The sequence below is a fragment of the Cyrtonyx montezumae genome, unplaced genomic scaffold, assembly GCF_038088225.1.
Source record: "Cyrtonyx montezumae isolate F1298 unplaced genomic scaffold, pur_monq_1.0 scaffold_14, whole genome shotgun sequence".
Taxonomy (NCBI): Eukaryota; Metazoa; Chordata; class Aves; order Galliformes; family Odontophoridae; genus Cyrtonyx; species Cyrtonyx montezumae.
Window position 1 is genome coordinate 15,061,893 of NW_027071870.1, and position 16,250 is coordinate 15,078,142.

Sequence of the window (16,250 nt, forward strand, 5' to 3'; positions counted from 1 at the left end):
AGAAGAGAGTATTTATTTTGAGCAGGAAGCAAGGCCTTGTGTCTTTGTTGTTTTAGTGGTCCTAATGTGGTTTATTTCATCTGTTAATAGCGCTGTATATTTAAATATAATTTCCTGAATTGAAAGCCACTTTAGAAAGCATTATAAGCTGCGAAGTACACAGAAGATGCTTATCTGTCACCAAAATTCAGCCATTTTCTGCTGTGCTTGCAACGTACAGGAACAAAATGTATCCTTAAGGGGAAAAGAGAATATAGCTCAGTGTGGGTGAGCCTTTAGGTTGCAGTGTATTTCCCTTAGAGGCGCTTGAGCAGTAGTGTAATTTATGTTATTTGCAATGAAAGTGTGCGAAGGTCATTAGTTTTTCTGACCAGTGCCACGGTTTGCCATTTGTTTCCTCACCGTATCTCTAATTAGATTTTTCAGTTGTGAAGGAAGTTGAAGATCTTTTTGAAAAGAAAACAGCTTCTGACGTACATGTTTTTTGTGTTCCTGCACATGTTGCATGAAGTAGAGTCATGCAGATTTTATATCTCTGTATTTGCACCATCCAAAATGAAATCCTTTGTCTCTTGGCGTATTTTTGGAAGACCAGACAGGGAAACTGTCTGCATCATGAGTGGGAGAAGAAAGTGACTCACAGTTCTCTTTATGAGGAGCTTTGTTTCATTCAAATCCCTCTTGCCAAGATGCTGACACTGAACTTGAGTCATCAGCAATAAACAAGTCTTACAGAAAATTGAATCTTTAGAGGGCAGAAAATCATGGGCAAAGGGAAAGCATTCACCAACGACCTTTTTCAGTCTGTGGATTTGAGAGCAATTATTGATTGCATTATTTCCTGTGACAGATTTTTCACAAGTGCCCAAAAGTAATTTAAAGTCTCAGCCTGAAATTTCATTTCAAAACACGCGTGTGTATTGAGAACCGGCAGCACCCGTCAGGCTTTGAGATCACCGAGCATTACATTGAGTGCTCACTGCACTAAACAACGTAATTGTGGTTCCTGCTTTTATCATTTACTTTTCACCTGTGCTTCATCCATGAAGATTGAGATCACTAATAAGTACTGGCATTTTCCTGGAAAAAGGCAAGATTTGGAGAAATTCATTTTTTTTATATATATAATGCAATCATCTTTCTCTTGAAAAATTTTACTTCACATTGCATGGTAACAGTCCATCAAGATGGGACATGTCACTTCCAGAGCACAAACAGTAGATTGACTAATAAGCATTTCAATTTAGAAGGAAACTTTCATAATGTATCTACATTACTTCAGGCAGGACACTTTCTTAGAAGTATTATAGCACCTTACTTGTCTGTGGTGGTCGTGTTCCCAAGCACTGTCAGCTTGTAAAGCTTAACAACTTCAAAGAAGGGTGATAAAACAGAGATACTTTTCTTGCAGAAGTACTTCCATGTCAAAAACATGAAATCTGACACTGTGGAATGAAAGAGAAAATATCATTGTAAAGCTGTGCTAGAACTCAAACAAGACGGAACAGCTTTAAGTTGTGCTGGGGTGGTTCAGGTTGGGTGTTGGGAAGAATTTCTTCTCTGAAAGGGTGGTGAGGCTTTGGCACAGACTACCCAGGGAAGTGGTGGAGTCACTGTTCCTGGTGGTGTTTAAGGGAAGGGTGGATATGGCACTGAGGGATGTGGTCAGTGGTACAGTGGGGATGGGTTGATGGGACTAGATGATCTTAGTGGTCTTTCCAGCCCTAATGATTCTGTGATTCTCCGGTGTCGTGCAATCAGTAACAATTGTGGGGAGCACAACTGAATGAATGTAGCATGCAGTGGCTGAAAGTCACAGAAGCTGGGGCACAAATAAAAAATAAAGAGTTGGGAATAAGATATGTAGTTGCCAAGCCTTGGTTTAGCTCAACCGGGCAACCTTCATCCTAAGAGGGCTGGATACTCTTCCATTTGTGCTGTCCCTTTCAGTTTAGGACTGGTATTTTTCCCATTGTGCTTGAAGAGTCTGGAAAGTATGAAATAACAAATGAACTTGTTCAGCGGAAGGAGGATTGGTTGCTGCATGCTTGTTCACTAGTCCTCACTAATCAGTTTTAAATATGGATTGGAAAAAAATCAAGGTAAAAACACACTGCCCAGTCACTGTTGAGGAGTTGGACCTTGCCAGGAGGATGAGAGCAGCCTGGTTCTTGGAGGTGCTGAAGTGAAGGATGGGAGTGAGATGCAATGGAGCAGGAAGGAGGCAGGCTGTGGGGTGGAGCTGAGGAGAGTGGACTGGGGGACCTGAGAGCAGTACCAGGGCTAAGGGAGGCAAGAGCCAAGGATTCCAGCAGGAGAGAAGAGGGCTGCGCGCAACTGCTCTGCTTCCAGCTCCCTGGCATCTTACAAATACAGTTCTGATACCACAGTGAAAATTTTGGTGGTTTTGTATTTTGCTTTAAGGTGCTTTTTTTTTTTTTTTTTTTTAAGATTTGGTTGCCAGGGCAATGATGTGCATGACTTTAGCACAGTATTGATTTGCGTGTGTGTACTACCGTGTGTGCCGTACCTAAGGACCTATTGCTCATAGTTTCATGATTAAAATGGCGTTGCCACCCTGTACGTCCCAAATGGAATGATGGTTATCCATAGGATATCACTATGCTTCGCTAAAAGCAATCACGAAATAATAATAGCAGATTTTTATTTGAATTAAGGTGTGTGTCTGGAATGTGTAAGAATTCAGCCTTGATGAGCAAGAGAAGTGAATGGCAGTTAGTTTAAAACGCAAAGCTTAAAAGGAAAAAAAAATTGCTCATATTTTATAGTTTTCTGATAGAAATAAATACATTTGTTAATGAAAACATCTTAATGAAGAGATATCTTTAGTTACTGTCTGGCTTGTGAGAAGCTGACTGGTTAGAACATATGATGTTGGTGTTCAAAAGGGGAATAAATGTGCTTAAAGAGTCAGTGTGTTTGAACTTCAAAAACATTGGTCCTCTTGCCAAGTCTACTGCTTCCTCATGTGAATATGGGACAGTTACCATTTCAAGTGCTTTACTCTCACTTTCCTCATTTGATAATACAGCTATTTTAGCTGACTTCTCTTGTAGAGCAGTTTGAGATATGGTAGTACAGGGTAGGTGTTATTTTAAGCAGTTTTGTCTTTTTTTTTAACAAAGGGTGAGAGGTTGGCTCAGGATGCTGGCAGAGAGGCCCGGAGCATCTTGCCTGCTTATTGCAACCATTCCCCAGAAGGGATCTTCCTCTGAGGAACAACTGTTATCATTTGAAGGTGTTTTGATGTAGTTATCAACTTCAGACCCACCCACAGAAAGCTCCCACTATACGTTTGTTACTAATTTAGCATCCATTTACCAGAGTGGCTGGGATTGAAATGGGCACGCAGTCCTCTTAGCAAACGGTCTCCTTAGGTGAAGGTTGAACACTGAGATGGAAGAGCCAGAGCAGATACACACCCCTGTGTTTGGCTGGACGTTACTGCCAAAGTTCTCCTTCTTTTTGTGCTTTGTCCCCTTCACTCATGCTTTTTCAAGTCTACAAGTCCAGTGTTGGACTTCAGCTGTATAAGTTTTGCAAAAGCAGACACACTTACTGAAATGGCAAGGAGCATGGTGTCATTTTAAAAATCTCGTAATTTTAAAGCTTGTCTCATCGTTTTAACATTCAGAATAGCTTGTTCTGAATTTAGTATTTATGTATATGTGTGAGCACAAGCGCTTGCACATTTGGAAAGAAGAATCTGGAGGTTTAAGTTACTCTTGAGTGCCAATGCCAGGACTATATTCCAGTGATCAGGCCTTCCTGAACTCTAATAAGACTAGAAACACCTGTTTTGTCCTGCTTATCTAATTATCCATCACTTTCTTTTAGAACGTGTTTGTAGAAAAGCATTTTTTAAACTTTATGTTAGAAGTTACCTAAGGAAACTTCAAACACAATGAAGGGTTACACTAATAGTAAGAAATTCAAACGTTTGTCTCCATGATCAATTAAAGATCCTATTTTAAAGTAAGACAAAGAGCCTTTAAGCTACTATTTTCTAGTGTGTCTGTGGTAGATTTGTTTTGTTTTCTTTCTGTTGATCTCACTGCTGCTTAGAAATCAGCTAAAACATTTATATTGTGGAAATAATATAGCAGCAGTTTCAAATCTTTTGTGTTTTACATGCTTGATTAGGAAAATCCCATTAATGATAGAAAATGCTAATCAGCGATGTGTTTTGCCAGCCACCATGGGCCCACGCGCTCCATATAATCCATTGTTTGTTAACCTAACGAAGGTCATTGTAGCTTTTCAAAGCTTATGTGACAGCATATCAAAATGGTTTTAAAACTCTGTGCTGCTGGACTCCAGTGCTGGAATAAATCAAGGCTGGGTATTTACTTGTCAGAAGGGTTCTGGCGTAAATGAGTTTTATTTTTCTGGGTAGAATGATCATACTGTGCTTTCCTTTGTTCGTTATTATTGTCAAGACAGACAAACAGTGCAGTGGTGGCTAAGCTCGTGGTGCTGCCATTAAGCAGCTAGATTTTGTCTTTATCCACGTCTTATTGATTTTCCTTTCCTTTTCTTGGCAGGTGACATCACACAGAAGGGATATGAAAAGAAGAGATCAAAATTAATTGGGGCCTACCTGCCACAACCTCCCGGTACGTGTTCCTGTGTTTGCAATATATGAAGACGTGAAGCATACTGGTAGTTGCCACAAGAAAAATCTGCATCTTTTTTATAAAAATTATGTGCCTTAAACAAAGCTATTGTTATGCAGGAAAAGCTTATTCCATCCATTTTATATACATTTATTTATATATGTCTGCTTTGGTACATGTGGACATTTTTTACATACGTTGCTGTGGGTTTGGCAGTCACGTCCAGAAAATAAAATCAGCCTAGGGTTGTTAGAGAGACATTGTTTATTGTTAAGTCATGCAAAAATACAGAAGAAAATATGATGTTCTAACTCACTGAGACCTATGCCAAGTAAGGCTTTCTAAACAGAGGTATACTTGAGTGAAAGAGGAAAGGAACATTATAGTTCCTTTCTCTACATCTGGGTTTCCTGCCCTGATCTCACTTTTGAAGTCACCAGAGAGACCAGCAGCATCCCTTAGGCTTCAGTTTGTCCTTTAATGAGTGACTGAGTGATCCTTTATAAACAGTAGGTCTCTGTATTTAGGGATGCATTGCATGTACCTCCCACAAGTGTACAAAAATCTTCAAATGAAATCAAATATCGAATTACTTATTGCTTCATTTAACTTATTTCCTATGTGCGTTTATCAGAAACAAGAAGAGAACTCTTCAGAATTCATGCTTTGTAGAGATTCTGAATCTTGACGTTGTCTGTGTGGTTTTACTTACAGTTGTACGCCTCCATTTTGTATCATCCTCTTAGGATCATGCCACGCACTCCTGTGCAGTCTCACGTGGAGGCTCTACTTGCACTTGGCAGTCATAGGTTCATAGGTATATTAGGTTGGAAAGGACCTACAAGATCATCTAGTCCAACCATCCTCCTATCACCATCCCTACCCAACTACTAAATCAAATCCCTCAGACCTCATCTAAATGCTTCTTGAACAGCGCTAGGGATGGTGCCTCAACCACCTCCCTAGGCAGGCCATTCCAGTGCCTGACCACTCTTTCAGAGAAAAAATGTTCCTCAGTCCTCAGAGCCCTATTTTTACTGCAGACCTGTGTACTAGTTCACTTTTTCTTTTACCATGTTCTTCCTATATAGTGTTGATGGTTTTCTATTTAACCTGTTCTTGCAGAGATACTGCCTTGTTCTGGCTTCTTCAGGTATACATATAGGTCTCTAGAAGGAAAGCTTCCTTTTTTTTTTTTTTTTCCATGGAAACTACAACAGAAACAAAGAGCACAGCACTACTTGATAGAGAAAATTCTGGATTACAAAACACCATTTTTCAACACAGTCACCACTGTTAGCTATCCATTTTTGCCAGCAGTGAACAAGAGCCTGCATGCTGCGCTCGTAAAAATCTGCATGGCTGTCTGGAATGTAGCATGTTTTTCATGTTGCTGTCATCACTGCCAAAATGTACCACCCACTGCCTCAAAGTGCTCACATCCACTGTTTGGTCTCCATAAGCAGTCAACAAGCATCAGTGAACGTCAATGGGTGCTATTTTTTCTGCATGAAGGAATTATTTTTTTTTTGTCAGACTGCCCTCCTGCTTCTATCTGTCACACGGCAACAAAATGTAATGGAATATTGGTGGGAAAGTTCAAACTCTGCTATACCACAACATCCACCTCTGAGATTGTTAGGCAACATCCTGAAGTAGGAGGCATTAGTTTCAGACCATACTAGCTAGCTCCATAGCAGAATGGTATTTTGGGACCTTTGGATTTCATTTGGTATGCTTCACTGGTGGAAACTCCACAAAAGACATCAGTGTTACGGATGCCTCTTCTTTCTGAAGTGGTAATGCCTGACTTTAGGATGACTGTATCATCTACTGTTGGGAGATAGTAAGAGAAAGAAGCAAATCAGATCAACGGAGCTACAGTCCCAGAAGTTCAGTTATTAAATTTGTGGATATTTGTTGGCTAAACTATCAAATATACTGTAGTCTTCACAGTGCATTCTCACATCCTGTACTGAGACATACTGAGTTATGGGGAGACTTACCTAACAGTAATCCTCAGCACAGTGCTGTGGTTGGTACCAGTGTTCACCTCTACAGCTAGTTGTACATTTCTTTCTTCTCAGTAGAAAATTCTCTTCTTCCAGAGAGCTCATAGTCTTTTTGGTCAAACTGTATCCTTGTCTGATACTGCTGAGGACTCATCACGCATGTAATAATGGAAGAGAGAAAGTGGAAAACTCTGTGATGTTTATCTTTCAAAGTCTCTGTTGTGATATTAACATTTTTCCAGCAAAAGGACAGCAGAGAAATCTGAGTAAGTCAGTTCTATAGTAGGATCCACTTAGTAATCTAAAGAAGTCACCATTGACAATGCAGCAGATCTAGTGCCATTGTAAAGATGGGAAGAATCAGGGTGAATGTTTTTCTCTATACCACTTCCTGGGAAATCCTGCGCTGGGGATGTGGGGATGAGTGAAGGAAGATTGGCAGGGTGGAGAGGAAAAGACTGTTGAAATATTGTCCACTATTTTCTTGTACGTGCATCAAGCTCAATCATTTAGCTCATGGCTAAATGAATTATTGCGTTGTAAAGGAAGATATTGCTTCTACTGTATTAAAGTATTTTCTTCCAGAAACTGATATTATTTGTGCTTGATCCTTCGCTGTCTTTGTAGTTTTTGTTTGTTTTGTTTGTTACCTTTTAGATAAAACCTGAAACTGTAGTCTGATATTTTCCTTCTGAGACCTTATTCATCTGAGGTCCTTGTTCACTAGGAAGGGGAAGATGAATCCTTTACAAGAAGAAATAAGATAACAGATGCTATCTTTCATTAGCCTCTGTTTATATTTGATCAATCATACAGATGATCAAATTAGTCATTTGTTTCTTAGTTGTAATGTGTTTTGATGGGGAACTGCAAGATTATATATGCTTTGGTCTTAGCTTTTGCTGTTAAAAAGGAGGAAAAGTTGAAGAGAGATTTTCAAACAGTATGGAAATTGGCACGGCTCTTCTGCAGGGATTGAAGGTACCAGGGAAGGGCTGGGATTTGTGTTCTGTGACTGCACTCAAGGAACTTAAGGAAATCCAAAGGCAGTTTCCCTCTGTTTGGACATCCAAGTCCTCTTGCTGCACTTTTGCTAACATTCCTAACGCCCATGTTGGCAGAGTGGAACATTGACCTCATTGGCTCCGTGAGTGTCCTGTAGTGTCTGTGCGTGTGCGTGCGTGTGTGCTGTACTGCATGGGGGCAGCAGCTCCATTCGTTGCTGTAACAAATGTAAAAAAACTAAACGTGAATTAATTAGTTTTTTTCAACTTGTTACAGCAGCGAATGGAGCTGCCGCGGTACGGTGTAGACTGCAACACAGTGAAGGAGCTGCCAGAAGAATGCTCCGCACTGCCAACATTGGGGTCTGTGACATCCGGGAAGCGGCCGCTAGAGAGAGAGCAGCCAGCACGGCAGGAAACCGGCCTCTCTTTTATTTTCGTTTTGGTGAGCACAATGAATGTATCTTTTCCAGTCCATATCTGTCTGTAAGTGTTGCCTCAGCTGGAAGTCTCTGGTAGATATCTGCATCAGTCAGACAGGCGAGGGGGCTGCCGGTGACAAGGCGGGACAGTGGCAACCGGAGGCTGTAACCAACTTCTGCGTGCCTAAGAGTGGAGTGACAAGAAGGAATAATCAATTTCAGTGGCATGTGAATGTGTTAACAAGCCTAGCTTCTGTGCCATGGACACTTTGGAGGAGGAACATAGAATAAGCTGGTGAAACACTGGAAGGCACGTGTTTCTTCTTGCCCTTTTGGCACTGTCTTTTTACAGAGCACTGGAAGAGTCCAAGTCCACCAGAATCAGGAGGAAGCTGTAAAAATCGGAGCACCCCTAGTTCCATGCAGTTTCTAAGTAGAGACTGTAATTCTGTGGAAACTCAATCGATTACAGAAACTCCAAACCATTCATAAGCAGAACAACATCTAGGAGCAGGCACCAGGCTGGTAGAGCATACCTGGGAGGGTCTTCCTGCAGGGCCATGTGTCTGCAGTGTGGGCACATAAGACAGAGCCCCAACCATGCCTCTACAGCTGTGCCCTTCAGCAGTCACCCATCTTGCCGTCTGGGGATGTCAAAGAATCATAGAACGTCTTGAATTGGAAGGGACCTTAAAGACCATCCAGTTCCAAGCACCCTGAAGGGTTCCCACCCTCCAGTTCACACTGCCCAGGGCTCCATTCCACCTGTCCTTGAGCACCTCAGACATGGGGTAGCCACAGCTTCTCTGGGCAACTTGTGCCAGTGCCTCACCGCTCTCTGAGTAAAAAAATTCTTCCTAAGATCTAACCTAAATTTCCCCTCTTTTAATTTAAAGCTGTTCCCACTTGTCCTGTCACTGTTAGACTGTATATAAAGTTTGTCCCTCTCTTGCTAATAAGCTCCCTCCAAGTACTGGAAAGCCACAGTGAGGCTTCCCTGGAACCTCTAAACTAAGCCAACCCAGCTCCTTTAGCCTTTCTTCATAGGAGAAGAAAGTAGTGGTGGGCAAGTGGTCTGTTCCTACTCCCTGGGCTCTTAGCAGAGGGTTATCAGGTCCTCAATTCAGTAGATTTTCTGCTGCAAATTATGTGAGCACATGGACTCTTTCCTGCGTGCTTGTCCATGCTGTCACAAAGCAGTCCTGATGTAGTGTTAGAGATGGGTAGAAGGAAAACTAAATTTACAATTCTTTCCAGTTAAGACATAACTGTAAAAATACAGTCCCTTTGAGAAGCCCATACCCTCTCATTTTCAAAAAAAAAAAAAAATTGCTATTATGCTGGAAAGGAAATCCGTATTGGATTCTGACTGTGTTGTTTATATTTCTCTACACACACATAAAAATACATGCATATACATCCATATAGCAGAGGTCTTTGTGTTGTGCTCATTGGGATGCTGTCATGTTAGAAAAGGAGAGCTGCTACTTTTCAGGAATTAGTATAATCCTAATTCAGAAGGGTAAGATGTGCAGCCATGTGGTTGATACTCCATCAGGTGATGTGGGAGTGCACTATTAAGGTTTCTATTTTAGACAGGAAAATCCCAGAGAGTAGGTTGTCACATATGCTACACAGCAAATACGCAGTGAGTCTGACACATGGGGGACTTGATGGATCCACTGCACATCTGCAAGTTGGCTGCGCAGTGCATGCACTGTAGGTCTGACACATCCAGATGCTGCACAGACTGCACATATGCAAAGGACATTTGTACCATCCCAGCCAGGCTGTCCAACATTCAGAAATCCAAAACGGATATGCTGCATTTGGCAATGGTAATGGGAGAGGGGACAGGGGGAACCTCTTTTTTCTTCTCCATTAAATTTCCACCTGCTTTAACTTAACGAGACCAAATTACAGCTTTCTTTTCTCAAAGCACTGTCTTTGGGATGTCAGTTTGTAGCTGCAGACATTCTGTGCAGGGAGTGATTTTTCTTTTCTTAGCATGTCCGTATGTCAGATAGCTAAAAATAATGAATAGTGAGTCTGGACCTTTTATCTGCACATGCATCTCGCTCTCTCTTGTGCTATGACCTTTCTCTTACTGCTGCTATAGAGGAGCCCTGACAGCCAAGATCTGAAGGAATAACCATTTAAACAGACATTCATTTCAGAATACTTTTCTGAAGATTATCTTGATTAGATCAGTCAGTTCTGGGTAAGATAACATGTGGACAGATGCATGCGTGCTATTAGGAGAAACCCTCTGTAGAAGAAAAATAATTAAATTACCTACCTCCCCAATAAGCTGTTTTTTTGCTCAATTTGCTTCCAGTCTTTTGCTAGGAAATTTGATTATTCATTCACAGAACAGAGAGACAATGTTGTTATCAATTAAGGTTTGCTTCTAACAGCTTAGACATGGGTGGTTCATTCTCTCTTAATCAAGTGGTGTGTCTACACCAGATTACTTTTGGTAATTTGCCATCATTGATACCACCAGTGTAGCTCAGTTGTAACTGTGTACACCAGTCACCAGTGCTTTTTTATTATCACTAATAAACCTGTGAGATACAGTGTTTAAAAGGCACCTGCTGCTCCTTTTGCAGGCCTGGAGACAGTGCTGCATCTCCTGCTGCTGAAGCCCCAACAGCACTGCTGCTGCAAGGAAATTTCTAGCTATGCAGTGCAGAGCAGATAAATATGCTCCCATAGAAGGTCCCTGAACAGTTTTCTATAGAATAACAGAAACCATCTTCTGTATCCTGTTATTAATGAGATGTATTTTTGCATATCTGTAGTATGTCCATGTATTTGCATACTGTGTGTATGTGTGTCTCCAGTTAATATTCCTGCTGCTGGTACTTTGGGCACTGAAAGTAAACATTGCAGTTAACAATTTCATTTCCTCTTCAACAGTCATTATTTGGATTGCAAAGGTTGCAAGGAAATGGAATCTTTTGCAAATGCAAAGATTGCAAGGAAACAAAGCTTGATCCTAGAACTGAAAAAATCCCTCATGTTCACTTTATTAATAATAAGTAGTGTTCTGCCTTCCTAATTCTCAAAGATCTCAGCAAGGGTTAGGCATGACAGGGCATTTGGAGGCATGGTTGTAGGCTAGCAATATGGATCTTGTTGCAAAGCATATGCATTTTACAGTTTCTGGACACATTTTTGAAAACAGTACAAAGGTGTTTTAGAGATGTGGAATCACGGCATGCTGATTAAAGTTTAGTAAATCATGCTTGAGGAATTGTTTTGATTTGAACTGATGGATTCCTCGAAGGGTCCTATTTGCTTAAAAAGGGAAGTTCTTAGACCACCTGAGAACTATCCCTTGGTGCCATCTCTTAAAGCTGTATTGTTGCTTTGCTTTTGCCATGTTGACAGAGCCCATTTATTATTGTAAACATTCTTTGTTTTATGGTGACACTTTTGTTTTCTGAACTGTGTTCAAACATGGAGAAAAATGCATCCACCTTAAGACAAAAATGGGAAGGGAAGAAGTATAAGGAAAGAAATGAGCACTCAATGCAATCAGCTAGTGTATCAGCTAGCAGTGTGCCTAATGATTTCAGCACTTAGCATGATGGTGTTTTGGGAGGGAAAATATTTTTAGTACACATCAGAGACGGAATCTTCTTCAAAGAATGTGAAGAATTTCAGTGAAATACTGATGATGTTCATGGCGAGCATCTGTGAAACAGAATATCAAGGTGTTTGCCTGAAAGTCTGATAAATGAGTGAGAGAAGCTGTCTCAATCAGAGGTGAGCAGTGAAAAAAATACACTGCTCACCATTGTAGGACTTGAAATAAACATCATTTAGGTTTGAACAGAGCAGGACTGAGTGGTGGCATGCGGAGAGCTGAGTGCCACTGTCAAAATGCAAAGCTGCTAGAATTTACAACAGAATGCTCAGAGTGGACAGATCTGCAGTGAAGTTCTTCATGATGAGGCTAGTAAGGCCCTGAAACAGACTGCCCTGTCCTTGAAATGTTCAAGACCAGGTTGGATGGGCCCCTGATCTGCTGGGAGGTGTCCCTGCCCACAGACAGTAGTTGGAACTGGGTGATCTTTTATGTCCCTTTCAACCTAACCTGTGCTGTAATTCTGTGATTCTTTTAGCCATGCTAATTTTATACTGAGGGCTTAACACATACAAAGAAATGCTGGAACGCAAGATGGGGATTGTAGTAAGGAAAGAAGAAGATAGATCTGAGGTATGAGTATTGTTTGAAACCAAGTAGGGAGAATAAATGTGGAAGCTCACCTGTGAAAAATGGATTGTTAATGAAACGTATCTAATCAGAAATTCCATCTTCTCCAGGTTTATCTAGCAAAAAGTGGCCTACCTTTCCTGGTTGTTTTTGGTTAGTTGTGTCACCTTTTAAATCACCTTTGGATTAGGTTGTTCCAGTGAATTTATTGTTTCTATAAACATCTGTTGGGAAGAATGGAGTGCCAGCAAGTTCCATGGGAGCAGTGTGACATTTAACCTGTTTACAAAATACTTGGTGTGTTCATCCCTTAGGTTTGCTTTTAAAGTAGAGTCAGGAGCCATTGCACAGATGCCCAGGAAACAGTTTGAACTGAACGTAAATAACATTTCTTAAAATTGCACTGCATACTGTTGGCCTTCCTTCCCTCCAGCCCTGGAGTTAGTGGGTTTGCTCTACGTCTTGTTTCTCCTGGGATTATACACTGTCAGCTAGGTTTAGAACAATAAAAGCAGCCTGAGACTAGAATGCCTAATATTTCTTATCAATTAGACATTTCAACTTTAAACATTTTCAGTTTCAAAATTTTGACTTAGTCATAGGAGTAAGTGGTACATCAAAGCAACTTGTCAGCTGTCAGAGGAAACAGTTGTCCTCTGTTGGGGAGAGAGCCATGCAGCTATTGCAACATCACCAACACACGGCACTATAATTCAACTACAAAAAAAAAAAAAAAAAAGTAGTAGTAGTAAAGACTGGAAGGGAGTAACACAGAGGTGAAGGCAGAAAAAAGGAAAGAAAGAGGTGACTGAAGACTGTTCCCAGCTGACAGTTTTGTGACTTCTATGCATAAAAAAACTAGCTTGCAGTGGTATGCTTGCATTGCTTTACTGTGCCTCTTGTATTTTTAGTTAAATGCACAAAAGGTAGGATCCAGCTTGCAGATTAGGATTTGTAGCTTGATATATCTGCATTCAATTGTCTGCCTATGAACGTGGTATTGAAGCTCCCATTCTTATGTGAAGAGATGCAGTTAATTCAGTTGATGAAACCCAGAGAGCTTTTCAGCTTATTCTGAAGCAGATACCTCCCCTGACCACCTGCATAGCTTTTTAGGCTCCAGTGGGCTCTCTAAGTTGCCTGAACATAAGTATCTAATGCTGTTCAAGATTCGCTAAGGTATTAAGAGACATCTGCACAGGGCGAGGGCATAGAAAACAACTAAGAGGGGACAGATGAGATCCTGGTCAAGGAAGGTGTCATACTCTGTAACATCTGATAAGACTTTGGGCACCTCTGTTTTGACTCCCGAGTCCTGATTTAGGTCTTTATTTTTCGTTATGGGAGCTCAGCTTAAGCTCCTTCTAGACACCTAAATATAGGTGTCTTAATCTACAAGCTGAATCCCACATTAGTGGCGTTAGATAAATGAACTAATACTTGCATTAAGAGCCTGGCTGTTGGCTCCAGTGCACCTTCTAATACTTGTGTGCAATACGATGAGCACAAAGCACTGACCTCTTATTTATAAAATAAATGTGTGCTGGGCATGTATTTTTAATATGTATTTCTCTTAAACTCTTTGTTACTTGTAATCAGTCAGCGCTGCTAATTGTGCTTACCTTTCTAAGTCTTGCTAGCAGCAAGACTTGGTGGACTATGGCATTATTAAGAATGATGTGATTTTGACAGTGATTGGGGTTGTGTCTGTCTACAGGACACTGGGGTGACACTGTCCTTTCTTTAATGAAAGCCATTCATTGCTCTGCTGCCTTCTTAAATTTAGGAATTGATCTAAGTATGAATTCACAAGGCCCATTACTCCACCACATCCACTGATCCACGAATAGGTTTCGGTGAAGCTGCACTTCAACAAGCATTAGCACTTAACTCAAGGACCCTGTGTGCTGGCTGTGAAAGCCATCAATTTTGGGGTTTTAGTTATGTTCAGAATTCCAAGGGAAAAAAGGATGCTTGTTACTGCGCTGTATTGCCAGAGCCTTCATGGAGGTGAACAGTTCAGCTGTTAATGCCGCTTCGCTATTTATGGCAGTATTTCTCTGAGTTCATGGTGTTCATAATTCTGTGTGGCTTTTACTTCTACCTATCGCTCAGAAATGGCAGGTAGGTTCCAGCTGCTTCATACCTTGTCTTGCACAAGGTGCAGGGAAGGTATGAGTCCCTGTGGTGCCAGGCAAGTCCTGCTTCAGCCTTTTCTGTAAGGTTTTGTACCATCTCTCTAAAGTGCAGCTGTATGTTTGTGTTTTCAAACAACAGAGAGTTTAGTATGAAGAGAGGTCTCCCCACAGAGGGCCGGTGCAGAGCTGCTTCTCTGTTTCACTGCAGAGTTAAAAAGGCAGAAGCTATTTTGTTCGCTTGTGTAGCTTGTGGTGTCCTTAAGGGCAGAGCAGTGCAGTATGTTGGAGTTGCCTCGTTCCTAACTGTTAAAGAAATGTCCTGTCACCAATTATCTTTAACAAAAGCACATACAAAGTAGGAGGGAGGTAAACAAGTGTGAAGTGTCTGAATTTTAAGATAAGATGAGGAAGGACGAGACTCTGGAGAGAACTGGAGCAGGGCAGGGCCTTTCCCACTTGGGCAGACCAGGCCACTATCATTACCTGGCTGGTTGGATTTCTGCTGTCATCCACAATCCCAGTGTCAGAGGCTGAGGCTGTGCTGCCATTTTGTGTCCTGGAAAAGGGCTTTTTTCACAGCTGCAGCTGACTGAGACAGCTGAGGTTTCTCATAGCCAAACAGCCAGGAGAAGAACACCACGGGCCTCAGTGAGTTCTGCCCAACAGCTATCAGGTCTGTCTGAAAAGTCTGCCCACTACAGAAGTTGCACATCTTTTTGGTGCTTCTCTTCCAGTTTAATTCCCTTCAGTGTTTATAAGGCCTATTGTCTGTGGCTTTGTTGTTGGAAAACTGCATTCAGTCTTGGTTTTCTCTTTGGTCATGATGTACTTCAGTAGCAACGCCTAATAATTTTAGTGTGTTCTTGTCCACATGCCATTGCTATACACAAGCAGTGAAGCTGTGGCACTGCTTTCTTCACCAAAACTCTGTGACACAGCCACAATTTTCGTAAATATTTGTGATTTCCAGAAAGTATCTGATATTACTGTACAATGAGACTGACAACACGGATAAGGACTGAGATCTGGTTAGTGCCTTGTGGAGACTGAAACATCATCTTCGGTATATTTTAAATCAAAATTAATGTAAATGTTAATGTTTGTTGTTAGTTATATTGGTGATTCTCATGGTGACCCAATAAAGCCACTAGTGAGAAGAAAATATATCTTCAGATCATTTCAAGTGCTTGAGAATTTACATTCATGTACTTGAAAGAAAGTAAAGAGTTGAGAGCAAGTGGCATTACGCGGTACTGTAGTGAAATTACTCAGCAGTGTAGTGTGGAGAAAGAGCAGTTGAATGAAGACGTTTTATTTGAATTAGGACTATGAATTACTAATTGCAGTCTCAACATTTATGGATTCACTGTCTTTTATGTCCCAGTGAGATTTTACTCCAAGTATGCTTTCTAGCCAAGCAGGCCTTTCTCTATGGGATCACAACAGACTTGATGTACGTGGTATCCCAGAGATTTAAGAGAGAAATTGTTTTCTCAACTCAGTTTCTGCATCACAAAAATGCATGGTGTAATGCTGACTTTTTGAAGAGACGCATCTTGACTAGTCCATTAAGTGTAATTAAGATTTGTGGAAGTCGATGTAACATTTTTTATTGATCTTTATTCGACAAAAAAAAATTCTTGTTTACCCAAAAGTAAATTCTTAACTCACCCCAATAAACAAGCATTAAATAGTTCAGAAATAGTAACAGAAGGTTTTCACACTGTTTTAATAGAAAAATTGAATCCTTTTCCAAACTTGGCTTTGTTGAATCCAGTTTCATTTTTTAATCATTCATTTGAGCTTAGCTAT

At 40.9% G+C, this 16,250-nt stretch overlaps 1 protein-coding gene across 5 annotated transcripts in view; it reads left to right on the top strand.

The window, feature by feature from the left end:
* The window catches only part of DIP2C (disco interacting protein 2 homolog C), a 283,812-nt gene that overhangs the window by 144,730 nt on the left and 122,832 nt on the right, over positions 1–16,250 (top strand). For 3 of the 5 annotated variants that reach the window (XM_065731520.1, XM_065731521.1, XM_065731522.1), the window contains exon 2: positions 4,566–4,637. In XM_065731520.1, coding sequence (XP_065587592.1) covers positions 4,566–4,637 — 72 coding nt within the window. Of the gene's footprint in view, positions 1–4,565; positions 4,638–7,930; positions 8,099–16,250 lie in introns of all 5 variants that reach the window. The other 2 variants (XM_065731518.1, XM_065731519.1) reach the window with 1 other exon arrangement.